Source organism: Oryzias latipes, chromosome 21 (assembly GCF_053564925.1).
Source record: "Oryzias latipes strain Hd-rR chromosome 21, Olatipes_Hd-rR_3.1".
NCBI classification, from domain to species: domain Eukaryota; kingdom Metazoa; phylum Chordata; class Actinopteri; order Beloniformes; family Adrianichthyidae; genus Oryzias; species Oryzias latipes.
Window position 1 is genome coordinate 24173628 of NC_136257.1, and position 22491 is coordinate 24196118.

At 40.6% G+C, this 22491-nt stretch overlaps 1 protein-coding gene across 7 annotated transcripts in view; it reads right to left on the bottom strand.

The window, feature by feature from the left end:
- lrp2a (low density lipoprotein receptor-related protein 2a) overlaps positions 1-22491 on the bottom strand; it is a 56051-nt gene that overhangs the window by 1044 nt on the left and 32516 nt on the right. For 6 of the 7 annotated variants that reach the window (XM_020713109.2, XM_011489764.4, XM_020713107.3 and 3 more), the window contains 28 exons: positions 21432-22098; positions 20715-20885; positions 20413-20636; positions 20134-20311; positions 18841-19037; positions 18505-18750; positions 18284-18412; positions 13136-13255; positions 12430-12546; positions 12016-12132; positions 11802-11939; positions 11540-11662; positions 10820-10948; positions 9271-9402; positions 9028-9159; positions 8786-8929; positions 8477-8642; positions 8276-8404; positions 7977-8200; positions 7626-7805; positions 6306-6425; positions 6044-6134; positions 5846-5913; positions 5502-5619; positions 5277-5397; positions 2205-2312; positions 206-322; positions 62-133 (listed from right to left, as the gene is read on the bottom strand). In XM_020713109.2, the coding sequence (XP_020568768.1) occupies positions 62-133; positions 206-322; positions 2205-2312; positions 5277-5397; positions 5502-5619; positions 5846-5913; positions 6044-6134; positions 6306-6425; positions 7626-7805; positions 7977-8200; positions 8276-8404; positions 8477-8642; positions 8786-8929; positions 9028-9159; positions 9271-9402; positions 10820-10948; positions 11540-11662; positions 11802-11939; positions 12016-12132; positions 12430-12546; positions 13136-13255; positions 18284-18412; positions 18505-18750; positions 18841-19037; positions 20134-20311; positions 20413-20636; positions 20715-20885; positions 21432-22098 (4478 nt within the window). The remainder of the gene's footprint in view (positions 1-61; positions 134-205; positions 323-2204; positions 2313-5276; positions 5398-5501; positions 5620-5845; positions 5914-6043; positions 6135-6305; positions 6426-7625; positions 7806-7976; positions 8201-8275; positions 8405-8476; positions 8643-8785; positions 8930-9027; positions 9160-9270; positions 9403-10819; positions 10949-11539; positions 11663-11801; positions 11940-12015; positions 12133-12429; positions 12547-13135; positions 13256-18283; positions 18413-18504; positions 18751-18840; positions 19038-20133; positions 20312-20412; positions 20637-20714; positions 20886-21431; positions 22099-22491) is intronic. The other variant, XR_013652625.1, reaches the window with a different exon arrangement.

Sequence of the window (22491 nt, forward strand, 5' to 3'; positions counted from 1 at the left end):
TTACACCTTGGTATTTTTGACTTTGAGAAACACATGGAAAGGATTGTGCCTCCACACCTACCTCTGAATAAGAAGGGTTCTCAAAGGTGGTGCTTGGCTTCAATTTTCGTTTGAAAAAACTCCACTTTGACTCCTACAAGCAAGCACAGAGATCGCATGTCATAAATGATCCATAAAAATGCACATGTGGTGTGTGGACACTCACCTGAACAGGTTTGCTGCTGACAGAAGATGTGCTGATAATGCTTGCAGTCTGATCTCCACGGTACGCCGGGTTTACAAAGTTGTTCTCCAGCTGTTCTCCACTCACGTTAACGGTCACCTGTTAGAAAAGCCAGAGCACCTCGTCTCAACCGACAGTTAAAACTGTTTAATTAAAGTCTGGTCAAATACATTATTTCATGTTGCCATTATTTACTTAATCATATTATCAGTGAAAACTGTCAGCACTCCCATAATCCTAAACTGTTCTGAAGAAGCAAGAAAAACGTGTTTATTTTGTGGTGAAGTCAGTGTGACATCTTAACATCTTCCAAACATTTGAAAGTTTTAGCAAATATTTAACATTTGATATCTTAATGATGAGAAAATGATGCAGATGATGGAACAATGTAAACTGACATAACACTTTATTTAGTCTTTAAATACATTAGGACATTCTAAACCAAACAAAACATATCGTTTCTTGTTAATGATGGAAAATCTGCGATCTGCAGGTTTATCATGGAAAAGCCGGTATCCATATCTTTGTCTAAGGCAAGTGCCATGTACAGCTAAATGTAGTTGTCTAATTTGCTTTAGTATTTATTGCAAAGCCTGTGTGTTTTACACCAAAGCAGATTGTTTACAGCCTTTTAAAATAAAGGACAATAATTTTCATCATATTGAATATACATAGATAGGGAGATAGATATGGACATCTCTTTATTTTAGCTTTCAAATAACTAATTAAATCAACTTATTTATTTATTTATTGAGATATTAAGTATTTGGTAGCTTTTATGGTTTATCATTTGTAGATCTTTTTATCTATGCAACATGTCCTTCCTTTTTATGTCTATTTTATATAAAATAAAATCAAGTTTTATTTATATAGCACTCTTCATATAGAACATAACACAAAGTGATAGATAGATAGATAGATAGATAGATAGATAGATAGATAGATAGATAGATAGATAGATAGATAGATAGATAGATAGATAGATAGATAGATAGATAGATAGATAGATAGATAGATAGATAGATAGATAGATAGATAGATAGATAGATAGATAGATAGATAGATAGATAGATAGATAGATAGATAGATAGATAGATAGATAGATAGATAGATAGATAGATAGATAGATAGATAAAGGAAAGACAGAAAGAAAGAAAATAATTTGTGTTTTTTTATCTGAAAGTCAGCTTCCTGCTTGAGCACAAAAAAGTAAGGAGAGCTTGTACAGAACTTTTTCTGATAAGTTAGTGGGAAGCAATGTAAAGTCAGCTTTGTTGTCCAACCCTTAAACAGCACAAGTTAACTATTTAACTCTGCAGCAGTCAGCACATAAATAACCTGAATTACCCATTAGCTGGTAGAACTGAGGAGGAAGGAAACGTCTCGTAGATTAACGTTTTACTTTTAAAAATTCAGTTCAGTAATAGAACATAATGCTGGGACAACATGACCTACATGACTGAAAATCTACATGTTCATAGTTATTTTCTACTTTATTTATTTGATAAAAATAGTTTAACAGATTTTACAGTAAAGAAAACAATTATATATAAGTATTTCACCAGCAGTTATCTTTTTATTACTTTTTACGTCCATATTATGGACCAATGTCCAAATCTTTTTTGCAGTTGGAATGCCTCGTCAGCAGAGGGTGCTGTGAGGCCATCAAAAAAAACTGCTTTGGCATCTGGCTAAAAACTGTAAACTGAAAAACTGCTGTGCATTTTGTTTTTTTCCATTTCAGGTATGATAATAGAAATTTTAATAAAACAAAGAGGAATATAATTCAATATCAATTGAGTTGATTGTTAGAGTGCCAGTTTACATTATAAAGGTGCTACACAAACGACAAAAGACATCAAGACACAAGGTTTCGTTTGGGACGGGTCCAGAGCCCAAATTGTAATTTGTGTTCAGTTGTATTAAGATTGTGACTTGAGTTGCTCAGCCTGTGTGGAATCATTTCAGATTTACCAAATACCTGCGTGGCATGAATGACAGCTGGATCTCCGGTTACTGGAGCGGTGGCATACAGCGGGTTCTCGAAAGTGATCGGCTGCCTCCCAGCATCTACGGGAAAACTATCATCCTACAAAAAAATATATATAAACTGTACAGACCAAAAGTTTAGACACACCTTCTCATTCAAAGAGTTTTCTTTATTTTCATGACTATGAAAATTGTAGATTCACACTGAAGGCATCAAAACTGTGAATTAACACATGGAGTTATATACATAACAAAAAAGTGGGAAACAACTGAAAATATGTCATATTCTAGGTTCTTCAAAGTAGCCACCTTTTGACTTGGTTACTGCTTTGCACACTCTTGGCATTCTCTTGATGAGCTTCAAGAGGTGGTCACCTGAAATGTTTTTCACTTCCCAGTTGTGCCCTGTCAGGTTTAATACATGAGATTTCTTGCTTCTTATAAATGGGTTGGGACCATCAGTTGTATTGTGCAGAAGTCAGGTGCATGTACAGCAGATAGTCCAACTGAAGAGACTGTAAGAATTTGTATTATGGCAAGAAATAAAGCACACAAAAGAACACAAGGAATGGACATTGGACCAGTGGAAATCTGTGCTTTGATCTGATGAGTCCAAATTGGAGATTCTTGGTTCCAACCACCGTGTTTTTGTGTGACGCTGAAAAGGTGAACGCATGGACTCTACATTCCTGGTTCCCACCATGAAGCATGGAGGAGGAGGTGTGATGGTGTGGGGGTGCTTTGCTGGTGACACTGTTGGGGATTTATTCAAAATTGAAGGCATACTGAACCAGCATGGCTACCACAGCATCTTGCAGCGGCATGCCTTTCCATCCGGTTTGTGTTTAGTCGGACCATCATTTATTTTTCAACAGGACAATGACCCCAAACAGACCTCCAGGCTGTGTAAGGGCTATTTGACCAAGAAGGAGAGTGATGGGGTGCTGTGCCAGATGACCTGGGGCCTCATTTATAAACATTGCGTACGCACAAAAGAAGGCGTACGCCACTCTCTACGCAATAGTTGAGATTTATAAAAAGCAAACTTGACGGGAAAATGTGCGGTCCTTCACGCAAGCTCTGACCCAGGCGTACGCACAAAAACGGGTGAAATGAGAAACGGCGACGCCGTCGGCAGATGGAAGAAACACGTGAAAGTGAAAATGACAATACTGCCTCTCAGAATTAACATGAGGACTTCACAAAGCAAGTCTTACAATTAACAGCCTACACGAACACCCGTTTGATCGATCAGCAGTGAAACAAACAAAAAAATCAAACGAAAATTACAACAGAAATTCAAATGAACACTTATTTGCAAAAAGAAAAGTGAAATATGTTCTGCAATATTGGCATGTTGTGCAATTCATCCTCATAAATAATATAGTTAACAGAACGAAATAATGTACAGAACTGATATTCTCGTCAGTGTGTCCGTCTGGCGGAGCAGATATAGGTGCAGACAGACAGATGGATAGATAGAGAGAGATGCATTAATTGTCCACTGGGGAAAGTTGTTTCATAGTAAAACATTTCTTCATAACGTACGGAATTATGGTATTCATGCATATGCCTTTAGTTTGTTTTATTTTTGATAAAACAATGTATGGCGTATGTCTCGACCATTCAGAAAGCAACAAGAAATTACATTTGCGCTGATCAATTTCCCATTTCCACGTCGATTATTCCCGACATCTGTAGCTTGTCAGATGCAATTAAATAGATGGAAATAAAATGCCCCATCACAATGCGTAATGACGCACAATGGCTGATCTTGCGCTCTTAGAAGATGTGGCAAATGGAAGAATTCGGAGTGAACGCATCTTTAGACAGCAAGGAGACTCTTTGGCAAACGAGGACGAGTGGCTTATGAGCCGGTTCCGACTTCCTCTGCGGGCTTTTGGGGGTGTGTCACCCGGTGCATCTGGCGCGTCGGTGTCCCCCTGCGCCTCAGTCTCCACTCCACTTAAAGGGATTCCCCAATTATTGCCGCCAGTCTCTCATCAGGAGGGGGCAGCGCTAGACGTTTTTTTGCCTTGACTTTGATGTCCGACCTTTTTTTTTTTATTTCGGCCACGGTCCGAGGTTGTGAGGCTGCAGCATTTTCGGCGTCTGCCGCCGTCTGCCACTCACGTGCCTTTTTGGCATTAGTAATGCCCACACTGTGCCCTCCAAACAACATTATTCTCCTCTTTTCCACCTCGCCAACGATAACTTCTACTTCACATTGAGTGAAGTTACGTTTTTTTGATTTTCTCTCCGTGTTTGGCATGGTTTCGCAATCAATGAATATTCATTTGTGGGCGTTTCACGGACTATTTATGGGCAACTATGGGCGTGTCATGAGGCCGCAAAAGCTGCACAGCATTTAGAATTGGTTGTGATTTATTAAGGGAAAGATGCGTAGGATGTGCGTGGCACGGTTTTATAACTCCGAATATTTCTGTGCGTACGCACGTCCTATGTTTCATCCGTACGCCACTTCTGACGCAAATCCTACGCAAAGTTTTATAAATGAGGCCCCTGGCCTCCACAGTCACCGGACCTGAACCCAATCGAGATGGTTTGGGGTGAGCTGGACCGTAGAGTGAAGGCAAAAGGGCCAACAAGTGCTAAGCATCTCTGGGAACTCCTTCAAGACTGTTGGAAGACCATTTCAGGTGACTACCTCTTGAAGCTCATCAAGAGAATGCCAAGAGTGTGCAAAGCAGTAACCAAAGCAAAAGGTGGCTACTATGAAGAACTTAGAATATGACATCTTTTCAGTTGTTTCACATTTTTGTTATAATTCCACATGTGTTAATTCGTAGTTTTGATGCCTTCAGTGTGAATCTACAATTTTCATGTCATGAAAATAAAGAAAACTCTTTGAATGAGCATGTGTCTCCAAACCGTTGCTCTGTACACACTGCTGTATATACACACTGCTGACACTTGGATAGTCTCTGACATTTAAAAGTGAAGGGTTGACCCTGGCCTGTTGACCTTCAGAGAAGTTACTTAATCTTCCTGATGACTCTTGTTTTTCAAGAAGCTGGTAAAAAAATGCTGATGGGACACTCACCATCTGCATGGCCGTGTCAATAAATGACACAGCAATGTGTGACGGTCCAAGATCCACATTATCGCCCGAGCGGAAAGTCACTCCGTTTCCAGCATCAGCTGACTTCACCAGGCTGCCGAGGCTGGGAGGAATCAAAACACACCAAGCTGGACTTTGATCTGTTGTTCTTAACACCTAAAATCTTCAGTAATGAAAAATGCAGCTTTGAGGGTAGGTAATGTTTACCTGGGTAGTTTGGGTATGGAGGGAATGAAAGATCCTGTTCGCTTGTAGTTGAGGAAAACTCCAACGGCCAGACCTCCAGTTATTAGGATGATGATGACGGCTAGCAGGACGGCCACGGCTGCAAGAGAAGAAAAACAAGTCTAGTAAAACTGATGGACAAACGGTTTCAAAGGTAAATTCTGGTCAACAATAATCAAATAACTAAATGCTGCTGAGGCACATCAAAACTCAAATGGTCTTGAGCATTTTGGAGCTTTTCCTGAAGGTTTCAGCAACTCCCTCTGTTTTCTAACAAGCTTTTGCAAATTGCATTGAAACGAAGTAAAAGGTTCAGATAAAAGTACCTGTTCCAGCAGGAGCACCTCTTGACTTTCCCATTTCACAATAGCTGCCCAAGTAGCCATATGGACATCTGTAACAAAAACCAGGACTTTAATATAACTGGATCTTTCCTTTAAAAAAATACCAACATGAAACACCAAACTTGTTTTTAATGACAAATGTTCTTGTCTGAAAAAAAATTCACTTGCAACTACACTCACTTGCACATGGGTGGATCACCATGATCAGTATAGCAGGTTCCACCATTCATGCATCTGCATGCAAGGGGCATTGGAACAGGAGGTTCAATGGCTGCAGGAGCAAAAGCCAGGCACACAGACGATCAATGCCAACAAACTCAGACCACATAACCGCACAGGAGCAGACGGCCACATGTACAGGAGGGGTTTTATGGATGCAAAGTCAGATGACCGCTCACTTGGGCGTGCAGACAACACAGTGAAAGCTGTTGTTAGTGTTTACCTGCATCGCACTCAGTGGCGCCCAAATTCAGTTGGGGGGAGCCTTGCGGGCAGGCGCAGGTGTATCCGCCCGGCCGGAGGAGGCACAGGTGACTGCACACGCTCTTACAGGGGTTGGGCACTATCGATGAGAGGTGTTTCCAAACTAACAACTTAATACATTTAATCACATAACCCAAATTTTGCGAGAGACAAAACTTTGATTCTGATGATGCTAATTTTAAAAGACCCACTTCAGTGAAAATTGTGTTTTTGGAGTTTTTAACTGGTAAATCCTTATAATGTTATAATGTGATGATGTAGGAAATATATAAAGAAAATTAGGGTTCAACTTGCATTTCTGAGTATTTCTTTATTCAAATCATGAATCAGTAGAAGACAAAAAAAAAACAATGTTTAAACAAGCATTTATTTGCCATGTAGCAAATGCTCTGAGCAGGCTACAAGCTCCCTGCTCTGCTCCATTTCGATGCATCCACTTGTAGAAGACTAGATCCATATAAGTCCTCGTTTTCTTTTCACTTGTCCAAGCTGGCATCTGGCTAAAAACTGTAAAGATAGCTGGATAGCTCCAATGTTATTTACTTGATACATTTATAAAAATAAAATTGTTTGTCATTTTTGTTCCATCTATTTTGTTTGGCTGGGGGTGTGAAGAGCTGTAAACTAGCAGGAGAGCACACATACAGATAGCTCACTTGTGGGTGACGGGAGAGGGGGAGGGGGTTGTCTTGCGCCAACGGGTTAGGGGCTATGATTATGATGTTTTTTAGCCAAAACCCCAGAAATATGTTATTTTCTAGGACATAGTTTCTGCGGAGCGGCAGGAGTTCATTAGAAAATCACCTCTTAGTGTAGGCGGGACTGCTGGCCGACCCCTGAGGGACCCCCCAACTCTAGGATGTAACACTTGGATGAGTGAGGGCTTATCCTAACACAGGAAGACCTGTCTGCAAGGTAAGACTGCATCCACAGTACGGCTTCCCGGAAAGCCCTGCCCATTTTTCCAGCCGGCCAATCAGGATCTCAAGATCAAGTCTGTCAAAAACTGCCGATAGACCCAATAATAAAAGAACGACCAGTTCACCTGCATCAGTTGTCATATGTCCTCTATTATTAGAAAAATGTCACAAGAACTTGTTAAAAACACAATTTTCATTGAAGTGGGTTTTTAAAGTCTGTATTCTCACATTAATTTCTTTTCTAATGTTTAAAAACGCGATTGAATGAAGAAGTCAACATTTTACTGGTATTATAACCACACACAGTAAAGTTAGAATAAAAACCTTGAACACAAAAGCATATCTGCCAGCATCCTCACCTGATCGGTTGTGCCGCTGTTCTTGATAAATACGGACCTGAGTCAGCCAGGGATTGATGGTTAAAACTTTGACTTTATTTCCTTTTCCAAACTTGTTGATCTTCCAAACTTCGCCCTTGTCTTTAGTTGTCCAGTAGACATGTCCCTCAAAGACATCCAGACTGTAGGGATGCCCGATATCTGGAAAAGTGGGAGCAAGTGGGACATTTGAGGGGGAAAAATAACAGAACGTTAATTTTACTAAACATATTAGCTTGTAAAAATAACAAACATTAAAAGACAGTCGAAAGTCTCCTTTTTTGTGTTTTCAAACAAAGGCAGATGGAAAAGCTGACGTCTCTGTGTTCTGACCTCCAGAGGTAACGGTCTTCCTGTCTGTGCCATCATGCTTCATTGACTCGATGATGTTTTCTTTGGAGTCGCACCAATAGATTCTGTTTCCATTGACAAAGTCCACTGCGAGCCCAGTTGGCCATCCCAGCCCCTGATCGCTCACCAGCACCATCCTCTGTTGGCCGTCCATCCACGCCGACTCGATTCTGGGTTGTTTTCCCCAGTCTGTCCAGTACATCATCCTGACCCATTAAGAAAATCTCTCAGATTTATACAAAAATGCTACGTTTTTAAAGACAAAATGAACAGCTTTTTACCCCAGTGTCGGATTCACAACAATAGCAGCAGGCTGGTCAAGCTCAGTGTAGATCAACCACTTCCTGTACCTCCCGTCCAGTTTGGCCACTTCGATTCGATTGGTTCCTGAATCTGTCCAGTAAATGTGCCTGTGGGTGGTCAAAACAAAAGAATAAGACCAAAACAACAATTTTAACCCATTCATGGTTTTGTTCACGTACCCTCCGACCCAGTCCACAGCGATGCCTTCAGGGCTGGCGATATACCGCAGGTTCAGATCCGCTTCTTTTACAGGGTTGTTGCCATAATCGTTGAACGTGGTCATGTAGGCACGTTTGATTGAACCAAACTGGGATCCACGACCAAGAACAGTCCAATATACAATACCTACATCACATCCAAGAAAAAGGATTTACCAACAGAGATCTTGTGGTTTTTATTTTCCAGTTCTAACCATGTTTTCCCTTAATTGCCAGACTCCAGAAATGTTATCTAAAGTAGGGTTTAAGGAGTTTAAAGGTCTCACTCACTAAGGCCCTCCCCTTCTGGATCCCACAAGTAGTCCAAGGCTTGAATATGCTCGGCGTTGTCCACATAGTCGGAATACTGCTCAGAGGACAGATTAAAACGACGGATCCGAACATTATCTGGCAGAAGCAGCACTGGTGGGTTTCCTGCACAGAAATCCAAATGTGAATTCTGCTGGCACTTTAAATTCGGCGCTTCATGATTTGCAACAACAAATTCCTATTTCTTCCCCCTATAATCTGACCTTGAGCAGCACACTCGGTCCCGTGCGGCTCTCCGAACGAAATAAAACCTTCAGAACAGAAGCACTCGTAGCTGCCCTTTGTGTTCTTGCAGTCTTGAGGACACATTCCGTACACCTCACACTCATTCACATCTGTTTACAAAAGAGAAGCAACAAACGACAAACGAACATTTGTTACTGAAGATAACAATGAAGAAATGTAAACACTTTAGTGGGAATGTGTTTTTCAAGTTTGTAGTTCACCTTCACAGTTGTGTCTTTCTGTATCTTTGGGCTTGTAACCAGATCTGCAGGAGCAAAGAAAACCTCCATCCGTCAGGTCGGTGCAGTTGTGTTCACAGAGGTTGGCACTACATGTGTGCCCGCTGGCTTGATCTGTCACAGTTGAACAAACAAATGAAAACATTCACTGACTATTGTAGTGGGGAAAAATAAATCATGTAGAGACTTGTAAGTATACGTTTGTTGAAAAAAAAAATTTTTTCTTGCACAGGAAGCCATAAACTATTTACAATCTTATTTTGAAAAACAGGATAATTCATTGTGGAGCTGCAAATGTCTGCGTTTTGATCTAACAGAGAAAAATAAATGGAAGGAAGAAAGAATTACTTGTAAAGCTGAAGACTCAATGAATAAAAGTAAAAGCAGTCAGCCATAATCTGACTTTGGAGTGCAGAGAGAAAAGATTTTAGTTGCAGAGTGGAGAGTGGAGATGGTGCTGTGGATCTTCCTGCTTTCTTGGCAGAGCTAAAAACCAATGCTTGTTCTCCAAAAAAGGAATTGCAAAGACCAGGAGTGTTCAGTACAAAATAAATCACTTTAGGAACTGAAAATTTAACCTTTTTTTAAACCTGCACAACAGTAGACTGCAGTTTCAATAGTTCAGTATTAGCTTACTTGTTTTGTTTTGTTATTCTCTTATTGTTGAACTGTTTTTAATGGGCATGGAGGTTTTTTTTGCACGTAGTGAGTGTAATGGCATGCCCGCTACTCCTTTTTTGACTTTTTCTACCACTTTCTGGTTCTGAAGTGGTCTACGGGTGCATCATTTACACGATCAGGTGTTGTCAATCGGAACAACAAAATGCTGCTGGAGAAGCGACTGAAGATCGCACGAAAGGCTGAAGAGACTGGGGTCCTTCAGCATTTGCAGGATTCTTAAGGAGTTTTTTGTAATGTAACGTTGCTTCATCTGCCCTCCTCTATGCAGTGATCTGCTGGGGGGAGGGGTGGATGTACTGATGAGGAACAGGAAGAGGATCGACAAACTGGTGTGGAGATCCGGCTCTATTCTGGGATGTCCTCTAAAGGCTGAGACTTTGGTGGGTGAGAGGAGGATGTTACGGAAACTGGAATCCATCATGAAGAATCCTCTTCCGTATTTTCTGCATGAGACCGAAGGTGCACTGAGGAGCTCCTTCAGTCAGAGACTTTAACACCTCGTTGCAGGAAAGAGCACTTTCGTCAGCTATTAGACTCCACAACGCCTCAGAGACTCTGGACAACAATTATTGTTATTACTCATTTTTTAGGTGGTATAATGTTATCTATTATCTATCTGGTGTTCTTAATAGTTAAGGTGATTTTTCCTTTGTGGAATCAATAAAGTTTCACTCTACTCTTTTTTTAAATCAGCGGCACACTTCAAAATGCAAACTATTGAATGACAACAGCACTAAACAGTCGGTTATCTACACTGTTGGACGTCATTGTTTCGGGTTAGCTAAGCTGCGGTAGCTGCTGCATCTCTTTTTAGGAGTTTTTTTATGTTCACAATAATTTCTTGACTCACGACAGCCGAGCTCATCTGACTCATCCCCGCAGTCGTCATACTCATCACAGGCGTACTGCAGAGGGATGCACTGCCCACTACTGCATTTGAACTCATCGTCTGTGCAGGGTCCGTGGGTGGGGCTTTGACCTGAACGAAGACAAGAGACCAGGTAAACAGAACCATAGAGTTTCCAGTCCAAACATCCAAAACTGATTCAGTTTTCATTCACAATGTTGCCACTTTGGGATTAGATCATTATCAATTTATGAAATATGAATTTGGCCCATTTAAACTTTTTTATTACCTAGTGATTTGAATGAGAAACATATAGAACTTTAGCAAAAACATTATATAAATTGATTACTAAAAACAAGCAAAAAGGTTTTGCTGAAAAAAAAAGGAAGGAAATTGCTGTAAAGGAAAATCAAGTCATTCATTTGATGTTATATTTGATGTTTGTTGTATTAAACATTTAGTTTTATATTCTAAAAGAAAATTTATCTGTCCCTACTGTCAGTTCCTCAGTTCAAACTACTTCAGGAAGACGATAGTACGGAGCCCCTAGAGGGACATAGAAGTAAAAATAATAGGTACTGGTATCTTGCTAGAAATTTCTGATGCACATTAGTTAGTTTCGGGTGCGCAGCAGAAACCAGTACTAATTTTATTTTACTTCTGTGCCCCTTTAGGGGCTCCGTACCAAAGTATTAGTGAAGTAATGTGAAAAAGTGGACTCACAGTTCTCCATTCTCTCATCGGAGCCATCCCCACAGTCTTCAACAGAGTTGCACAGCTCATGGCTGTAGATGCAGCGGTTGTTGTCACACCGGAAACGGAAAGGGCCCTCACATGTGATGTCCACTGCAGAAAAAAAGCAACAGAAAATATCACCAAACTTGATCCAAAATGTCCATAATATCAACAAATCTACAAGTTCGATAGTTTTTATTTTTCAAGAGATAATTGAGTAACATAAAGGGTTCTAATGGGTTTGTCTCACAGCAGAGATGCAACTCCTCATCTGAGTTGTCTCCACAGTCATCGTCTCCATCACATTTCCAGTGAGGCTGCACACAGACGTGGTTCTTGCACTCAAACAGGAAAGGTGGGCAGTACGCGCCGTTAGGAAAGCGGGTTGCTGGAAAGTCAGAATCAGAGTAAGATTTTCTTGTGTTTTAGTTATTTTTTTTGAGAGGATCGTCTGCGACACTCACGACAAGACGTCTCATCTGTGTAATCCAAACAGTCGGCATTGCCATCACATTTGAAGCGCTCAGCGATGCAGTGACCACTGCCACACTGGAAGTATCCAGGATGGCAGGTCCGCAACTCTGAGGAACAAAGTTTATTTAATATGTAGACAAATAGCAAAAAGTAAAAACATCATCATTATATAGCAACCAACTCATGCAAAAAAGTCTTATGTATTTGATAAAATAACTTCTACAACTGTAAAAAAAAACTCTGGGTTGTAGAAACTTCAATAAACTCGTTCTCAATAACTGTCTGTTGGTGGTCCCGTCTATCTACACTTCCAACTTGAAGGTTTATCGCGTCTTTGTTTAGTGCAGCCCTCCGTTACTCACAAACAGCCAGATCCTGAGCCAAAACAAAGAGCCCCCACTTACCACAGTCCCTTTCATCGGAGTTGTCCTCACAGTCGTTGTCATGGTCACAGACCCAACGGTTGGGAATGCAGCGCAGATTTTCACAACGAAACTCGCTCTCTGTGCACGAGCGTGGCACTGGGAGAAAAAACAGGGATGGAGAAATTATGCAAATGCGGAAGGCTGCTTGGAGAGCTGCAAATACTGAAATGTGCACCTAAAAACACATGGATCCATCTAATCTGGGACCCTCCTTTTTTTGCCTCAAATCAGATCTGATGTCATTTTCAAACCTCAAACCCTGATGGTTGTTTCTGTTCCTTAGCAAACACTTTGCTAACAAAAGTGGTGTAAAAAAGCACCTGCTAAAACTCCTTGTCAGCATAAGCAGGAGCAGTTCCAACAGCAGTTTTTCTCATCTGAGAAGTTACATCAAGCTTAATAACTGGCAGATCCTCAGACGTGTTTAAATTCTCCAGGGCAAAGGGTGACAGCCTCCCTCACTCCCCTTTCTGACACACCGAGGACAGCTTGTTACTCTTGCAGCTGATAAGACTTCCTTCTCCCTGCGATGTACTCCGCAGAAGCCTCAACGGAAACCTCCCCAGCTGACTGATAAAATGATCGCAAGGCTATTTTATGCCATCAGCATGCTTTTTTTTTTCTAATTTGAACAATCCACAGGGCTGCAACAACAGAAACATCCAGACACCAAACTGTTACTCACCGCAGCTGCGCTCGTCTGAATTGTCCCCGCAGTCGTCATCTCCGTCACACTTCCACCTGAGCGGGATACAGCGATGGTTGTCGCAGCGGAAGTCTCCATCTGGATTGCAGGTCAATTCATCTAAAAGACAAGTGGATTGTCAGAGGTCAGAGCTCTGTCACCCCCTCCGGTCACCGGCGGGGACTGTCTACAGAGTTTTGAATGCACTACGTCTCTCAGCAACCCCAGCGTACAGCTCCTGGATGCCTCACATCTGACTCTCGTTTGCAAATCACTCAGAGTCTACTTAAGCACTGCACTGAGCCTCACTCAGTGCAAAGTATTGTTTGTGGCACTCTGCTTTCATTACCGAGCGTTGTATCTGGATCTGATCTGTTTCCTGCCTCAGTTTCTGACTTTGTTTGCCTGCCCCAACTCTCACCTTGATTCTGACTACCTCTGTCTCTTCTCTGATGCTCTCATGCTTGTTATTGACCCCTGCCTGCCTGACCCTGATTTAGCTTTGTGGACTTTTAGCTGAGCTAATAAACCTGCTGCATTTGGAACCAGCCATCTGCCTGTTCTTGTGACATTATTGTGATGTTATTCACAGGAACATCGAATGAGAGGTTAAAAAATTATAGAAGGCCTGCAACAAACAGCAATAAATAAAAAGATATACCTTAAATAACATTTACGTGCACCCTCTCCTCTCAGAGGAAATTAGAGGTAGAAATCCAAAGATATGGACCAAAAATGTCAAAAAAATTACCTATTAAATATCATACTGCACTTTCTGATTTAGAAGTTATATTATACTCAAAAGCAAAATTTTCACCTTCTTAAAGACCTACTCTAATAAAAATTGTGTTTTTGGTGTTTTTAACATGATTTTGTGGCATTTTAATAATGATGGAGGGCATATGTTTATAAAACAAAATTAATATTAAAATTGCATTTCTGAGAATTCTATTTTCAAATCAAAGTGAATCAAGAGCAAATGACAAAATACCATTTAATCCATTCTGATGCTTTAACAGCAGCGCTAATGTTAAGTAAAATTTTAGAAAAATGTGTTTTTACTCAGCTGAATGATTTTATTAATGGAAATAACATTTTAGAAAAGTTTCAGTCTGGTTTCAGACCTCACCACTCAACAGAGATGACACTTGTCAGGGTCTTAAATGATCTCAGGTCCAATGCTGACATGAAGAAAGTATCTGTTTTAGTCTTACTGGACCTGAGTGCAGCCTTTGACACAGTTGACCACTCTATCCTTTAATACAGACTTCATCACATGGTTGGAATTACTGGGAACTATTTTAATTGGTTTAAATCTTACCTCACAGATAGAGATTTTATTGTTAATTTAAATGACTTTTCATCTGGAAGGCAAAAACTGACATGTGGGGTGCCCCAAGGCTCCATCCTGGGTCCCACACTTTTTAATCTTTACATGCTTCCGCTTGGTGATGTCATCAGGAGACACGGTATTAACTTTCAAAGCTATGCTGATGACACACAGCTGTATGTAGCTGTGTCTCCTGACGATACTGCACCCATGGAGAGTCTTTTAAACTGTATTTTAGATATTAAAATGTGGATAGGAGAGAACTTTTTGCAGCTCAACCAAGACAAAACTGAAGTCTTGGTAATCGGTTCTGAAGCTGAGAGGGATAGGGTCCAATTTTATCTGTCAACCAATTCTATGACTACATGTGATACAGTAAGGAACCTTGGTGTGATTCTAGATGCAGATCTGAGCTTTGACCAACATGCGAATCAAGTAATTAAATCTGCATTTTACCATCTAAGGAATATTGCCCGAGTGACACCCTTTCTCTCTAGAGCCAGTGCTGAAATCTTAATCCACGCTTTTATTATATCAAGAATAGATTATTGTAATGCCCTCCTTTCTGGTGTAAAGAAAACCACTCTTAATCGCGTGCAGCTAGTCCAGAACTCTGCTGCACGCCTTTTAACGAGAACCAGGAAGAGGGAACATTACATAACTTTTGAACCTCCCAGAGCTCTTAGGTCCCCTGCTGAAGGTCCCTAGGGTCAGGACAAAAAAACAAGGCGAGGCCTCGTTTAAATACTACGGGCCTCGTCTGTGGAACAGCCTGCCAGAGGATGTGAGGGCCTCATCTACTGTCGAGGTTTTTAAAAAGAAATTAAAGACACACCTGTTTAACTCAGCTTTTAATTAGATTTCATATCATATCTTTTTATTCATTTTTTTTTTACCCTCATGTTTAATGATGTTTTATCGCATCATTTTATTGTTTTATTTGTTTAATCAAAATTTTTTACTCTATTTTATATTTTATCACATGCATATTTGTTTAATCTAGAATTTCTACTCTTATATTTTACGATATTTTAACATATGTTTATTTGTTTCATGTCTTTTAGCCAAGTTAGACTGTTTACAAGGGTTTTCTCACCCTTAGCTGGGGTGTTTGTGTCTATGCTGTCACCCCAGCCAACAAGAAGACAGGGCAGACTGCGCCTTCTGGGTTCTCTCTTTTTTTAGCTTTTTTCTTTAGTAATTTCTCCTTTGCTTGTGTTTGTTTTTGTGTATTTTATTGTGCCAGGCTTATTTAATTATTTTATTGCATGAATGGGGATTAGTGTTTTCTGCATTCTTGGTATTTTTTATGTATAGCACCTTAAGCTGTTTTTTTAAACATGAAAGGTGCTATTTAAATCCAATTAATTTGAATTTGAATTTAATGTTAAGTTGGGGGTCTGAGGGTCTGTAAGCTAGCAGGTGTTTGCTTAAACAGAGAGGTCTCTGCAACAGGAAGGGGAGGGGGGTGCGGGATTACTCCATGCCAACAGTCTTGCCCACAACTCAGAAGCATATTTCTAATGAACTCCAGCCACTCTGCAGAAACTATGTCCTAGAAAATGACGCAAATTTTTTTTTGGGCTAAAAATGTCATTATTGTAATTAAAAGACCACCGGTAACACTTTTATAATAAATCAAAAGATGAGCGGAGTGGGACTTTAAGGTAAACACTTAAAAACCTAAATGATAAATACAGTAGTGAAATTAGAATTTTCTCATAAGGTCATTTGAGAAGTTGTTTCCGTTTATAATTCTATCAAGAAGCACACAAACATCATGGCGTGAGGAAACGTCCTAGTTTGTAACTATTAATAAAAATGTCAGTTTGAAATGAAAGACATCCTTTCTTTTTAATTAAAAGGCAGAAGGAAGGTATGGAGGGAGGGAGGCAGGCTGCCAGAGACAGATGTGTGAGCTTCATTCATGCCAGCATACGGTCCGTCTGAAGAGGATAAGAGCTGGGGAGATGAGAACCATAGACGGGAGAGGAGTGGAGCAGAGCTGGTCTGAGCTGTCTCTACCACACGGTGCTGGGGGTCAAAGATAGCGCGGTGTTAGTCAGTCCTGCCTTCTTGGCCCTCCACCTGGCCCATCTGCTGCATTCTTACAGGAAGATTAGCGCAGATCTCCCCTCCAGCACAGACATGGCACTAATGGAGTGAGGGCCTCTGATAAGAGACGGGAGCGCCGCAGACGAGTGTGTTTGGATCGCAGCAAGTACAAAGAGACCTATGTGAACCCTGCCCCCACGCAAGGACAGAGCAACAACACGGAGGCATACGCACATATATGTGGACTCATACCACGGAGCAGCTCATAAATCTGTGGTGCTTCAAGGGAGAGGTAAATGCTGGGGGAGGGCGAGTGGTGACCGCTCTCCATCAGCACCTCCTAATACCACAGTGCATAATGTTCCACAGGAGGATGAGGTGTTGGGTTATTACCCTTCCTTCTTTTCTCAGGGGAATGCCTGTGTTTTTTCACTGATTTCACATCAACAAAAATTAAAATAACAGGTTCAATTTTCTTTATCTGTGCAAGCGAATTGCTTTTTTCCCTAATTTGCACACATTTTTGAGAATTAAAGCTATTTTGTGCTTCTCTTTTTTCAGTGAGAACATTCTCAGACTTTAATGGTTGACCGGGACAGTCATTTCATAAACTTCTTTCTGAAACACCTCAGTAAAATGTTGCTAAACTTCTGAGTTATTTTTAGCTGATCTCTATCGAATGAAGTTTTTTTAAACTTTGAGGGACAAATGAAAACTAGATTTCTAAAGTCAATATATCCCTAAATTTGATTAAAAAAAGTTTTATGGAGTCAGTACAAATAGTGTAATTACATTAAAACATGGGGTCCAAAAAGTATCCACAGAAACCAAAGTGTGTTGAAGGAGCGCTGAGGATTCCAAGATCTTCACTGCTCGTGTTCATCACTAGCTACTGCAGCCTAATTTGTGTGGGTTGGTAAGTCTGAACCAAAGTTATGAAGAAGTGTTTTGTACTGTTTCAAAGCGTGGCTCTGTGCATCCATCTGAAGATTGAGAGGAAACAGATCCAGTTCCAAAAGAAAAGAACACTTTAGTCAGTCATCACATCTCTAAAACAACAATATAAAAAGGTTCGCTTCAGCTTCATATTATGTTTTTCCCCTTGTTTTTATAGCTTTTTCTTACTAAATTGGTGTTAAGATGATTTTTTATGTTCATATGTTTTGCGCATTTATCTATTTTTTTAAAGCATTTTTTTGAAAAGCATTTATATAGCTTGTTCTGTCATATTTGCAATGTTTAGTACTTCACACACATTAAAAAGACGATTTACTGCAGGTTCTTTTAAAAGGCATCTATGGCATTTATGGATCAGTTCTCTGCAGGCGTGACGTGAGAGGATGTTTCTTATGAGGATGTAATACACTGGCAGAATACAATCCCGTGTTTTAGTAACAAAATTAAAAAGAGAAATTCCGTTTAAGTTTTTTGCACATTTAAACAATTTGTATTTTAATTGGCTGGTAAAAGGTGGCGCTTTGATTGGGTGCTGACAGGAAAAAAGGCTCTGATTGGTTGATCAGTGGAATATTTTTGTCACAAGTGCAGGGTTGGAACTTTGTTTGAGCTATACACACAAGCCTTGTTTGTTTGTGTGTGCGTGGGTGTGTATGTGCGCACTTGTACAAAAAACATGTGAATGTTTTGAGGACCTAAAAATATTTCTGAAGACACACTTATGTGAACATTAATTCAAACCCACAAATTACATTTGAAATGAATACAAGTTCTTATCTACAGGATCTTCAATCCTGGGGACTCACCACAGTCCTGCTCATCACTGTTGTCCCTGCAGTCGTTGTGACCATTGCAAACAGACCACAGAGGCACACAACGGTAGTTAGTCCTGCAGTCAAACTCTGTATGATTGTCACATCGATAAGCTGGTCCCACTACCGACGAGAGAAATCAGAAACATTTATGCAAGAACGTTACATTTTGCTTTGTTTAAATGTGATCTTTAGGGAAAATAAAAGGTACTCACTACACTCCTCCAGGGGTTCATCTGAGTTGTCCCCACAGTCATCATCGACGTCACATTTCCAGGCTTGCGGGATGCAGCGCCCATTCCGGCATTTGAACTGTCCCGGGCGGCACGTCCTGGCAGAGCAGTGGGCGGGGTCTTCGTCCGAATGATCGCCACAGTCGTCCTCACCGTCACACTGCCACGATTCAGGGATGCATCGCTTATTTGCACACTGCCACTGATGGCTTTCACACTGATGAGTAGCTGCAGACAGAACAGCAATGAGCATCTCAAACATGGAGGAAAGTCAGCATTGGAAACTTTAAACAATAAATCAAAACAAGATAAGCTCACCACACAGCACAGGATCTTCATCTGAGCCATCAGGACAGTCCTGGTTACTGTTACAGAGAAAGTATGGACTGGTACAGTTTCCATCGCTGCACTGAAACTGCCCAAGATGACAGTGACGAATGGGACATGTGGAGGGCTCATCTGAGCCATCTCTGCAGTCCTGCTGACCATCACACTTCCACCAGATGGGAATACAACTGATGACACAGAACCAAAATGTTAAAAAAATACAAAGCCAAACCAAGTTGGCATTTCATTGAGGCAGACTGAGAAACAAAAATATACACAAATGGGGTTTTTGATGCATTTATGATGTAAGAATGTCAAATTGATTTTAGAGTGTTGTTTTCAAGGACAGTTTCTCCAGAGCGGCGGGAGAAATTCACCTCTGAGTTGTGGGCGGGACTGTTGGTGTAGAGCAACACCCCCCACCTTCCCCTTCCTATTACTTACAGCTCTCTGTTTACATTCTCTCCTGCTAGCTTACAGCCTCTTACAACTCAAACATAATATGAACGGTGATCAATATTGGCTCCAAATACTGTTTAGATCTATTTGTCTTCAAGTGGATGAATCAAAATGGAGTGGAGCAGGGAGCTTATTGGCTACCCAGCATATTTTCTACGTAACAAATAAAGTCTTTTTCAAACGTTATTTTGTCATCTGTTCCTGATTCACAATGATTTAAATAACAAATACTAATAAATGCACATGCGAGCTTCTTTTTCTTCATTTATGTCCATCATCATCTGAACAGAACATGTCAAAAACACAAAAAACACAATTTTCATCAGAGAGTGTCTTTAAGTCTAGTAGAAGGGTGTCTGACTTGGAATTGGGAGGGTTATCCTTGGATCTAAACATTTGTCTCAGAAAGTAGGCCCAATGCCTCCCTCCTTGTCACTCTGCACTAAAGAGGTTGGGGGGGGGGGGGGGGGGGTTAAAACACCAAATGGTAATTGAGCATGGCTGTGACTGCCCCAGGGAGTAGGTCAAATGCAGTGAACAAATTTCACACTTCCAGGCGTGTGACAACCATTTAAAATTTAACATTCTGTGCCATTTATTGTATAAATTAAGTTATAATTTCTAATGCTACTCTGAGAAGCCAATTTCCCACCCACTTTCCTTTAAAAAATCCACATTCACTCATGGATAATGTGAGTTTTTATAACAAGAACCTGATCATGGATTACATCCAATTTTGGAATAGGTTTTATAAAATCTGTCAAACAGAACTGACTTGAAAGGCTTAAACACTATAAAGCAGATCATGGAGCACAGTGTACCCACCGTTCATTATTGGCACATCTGTACTGCGTGCTGGTGCACATGGGCAGGCATCGGCTCACACCTCCGGTCTGAACGGTCAGGAAATGGTCAGGGCATTCACAGGTGTGTTCTCGCCCCCCGTCACGGATCAAGCACAGATGAGAACAGCCCCCATTGTTCACAGCACAGGGGTTGTTTACTATAAAAGGAAGCGATAGTCAAACAGTAGCCACTCAGCACAGCTGCGTAAATACAGGCCAGTCATTGTTCAACGATAAGATGTTAAAGCCTCCAACCCACCAATGGGCTGTCTGTACGGGTGGCAGACATGAACGTCAAATGGTCTGTGTGTTGTGTTAACTAGGACTTCACGACTAGAGCCGTCGTATTTGTTGCCTTTCTCCACTGTGCGGGTGTTCCAGTCCGTCCAATAGACGGTGTCCTCAAACACAGTCAGTGCAAATGGGTGTGGCAGATTTCCATCGTACACCGTGTGTCTGTGGTGGCCATCCAGGTTAGAGTATCTGTGAGGGACATGAACAGTTTGAAGGTTTATCACTTTTACTGCATGAGAAAAGAACGTAACTTTTAACGTAACTTACTCGATGTAGTTCAAATGAGCATCGGACCAGTAGAGCTTGTCGTTGGTGTAGTCAATTGTGATGCCGTTGGGCCACTCTAGCTTTGAAGTGATGACTGCTGTTTTGTTGGTTCCATCCATCCCAACACGACCAATAAATGCTTTGTCTCCCCAGTCTGTCCAGAACACGTATCTAAAAAGAAGCCAAAGAAACTACTTTGGATTTTGTTGTACAAGGGACAATGACAAAGAATCTATCTTTGGATTTCTGAACTGAATGTATGTTAACTAAAATATAATACAAATTCAGAACTATAACTTTTTGAAAAATAGAACAGACAAACAAAAAGAATAAGGGTCCTGTTTCTGTAAAAAAAATATTTTCCTTGATATCTAAAAACATTTCCATCAAACAAATTTATTACAAAAATGAACAAATACCAGTTAATTTTAATTACGTTAAATACAAAATCTTCCAAAAGATCATTTTGCCTATAAATAAATTAAATGCCAATTCACACAATGTTTTTGAGTAAAATAATGCCTTAATTTTTTTCATTTCAAAACAAAGTCTTAATTTAAGGAAGTATCATTCAAAAGTAAAATATTCACCAAAAAAGAGAATAAACAATTGAAAAATAGCTATAAAGAAATTTATTTTGGGAATAATAATATTCTCAAGACCAAAAAAATATAAAAAATATTAAGTCAATTCTATGGCAAAATGTAAAATCCTCACCCATATTTGGGATGCAGGACAATGCCCCTGGGGTTTTCAAAGCAGTAGGTGTTGTTGGCATCGACGCAGTGTTCAGCCAGTTTCCTCACAAAGCGACCATCTAGTTCAGACACTTTGAGGCAATCCAGGAAGCTGTCCACCCAGTAGAGCTTCCTGGCCACCCAGTCAACTGCAAGGCCCTCCCCGTGCAGAACTCCATTGACCACCACCTCTCTGTTACTGCCATTGAAAGACATTCTTTCTATTACTCTGCGGCTCACGTCAATCCAATAGAGGCGTCTGTCAACGCGATCAAAGTCCAGAGCCACCACGCTTGTGAGGCCCTGCAGGATGAGCGAGTAGGCCTCTCCATCTGTTGAAAGGTTCCTCAGATAGTAGCGGTTGCTGAAGATGAGGTAAGGTGAGATGTTGCTGTTCTGCCGGCAGGTGTGTCCATCCGGCTCTCTGAGGTAACCCGGGGCGCACTTGCACACATATGAGCCAGCAGTGTTTTCACAGATCTGACTGCACACGCTGGGGGTCTTTGAACACTCGTCGATGTCATCGCACGTCTTTCTGTCCGACATGAGATGGTACCCAGGAAGGCAAGTGCAAATGAAGCTGGTAAGTGTGTCCGTGCAGTTATGATCACAGCGGTGAATGGACGGGTCAGTGCATTCATTGATACCTGGTGTAAAAAAAAACTTGTTTCAAACATGACCCATGATGAAGCAAAAAGAGACAACTTTCCAACTTTTAGCAAACATTTTTTAGATTTAAAACAACTAAAAGTCAAAGAAGTAAAATGAAAAAATAAATCATCTAGATGTTATACTTTCTTTTTCTTAAATTCAAGATTTTTTTTTAATTCAAAAAACAGGCTTAGAACCAACCACTTTTAAACCTTTAAACACCTTTATCGTTACTAAACGCAGATCACAACAGACATCAACTACTAAATATTTTTAACAGCATTCTCGTAATAACTGCAACGTCTTTTTGTAACTTTTTCCTTAAAAATCCAAAGCTGAGAATTCCTAAGAACCATCATTTGATTTTAAAGTTAGATACAAAAAACACA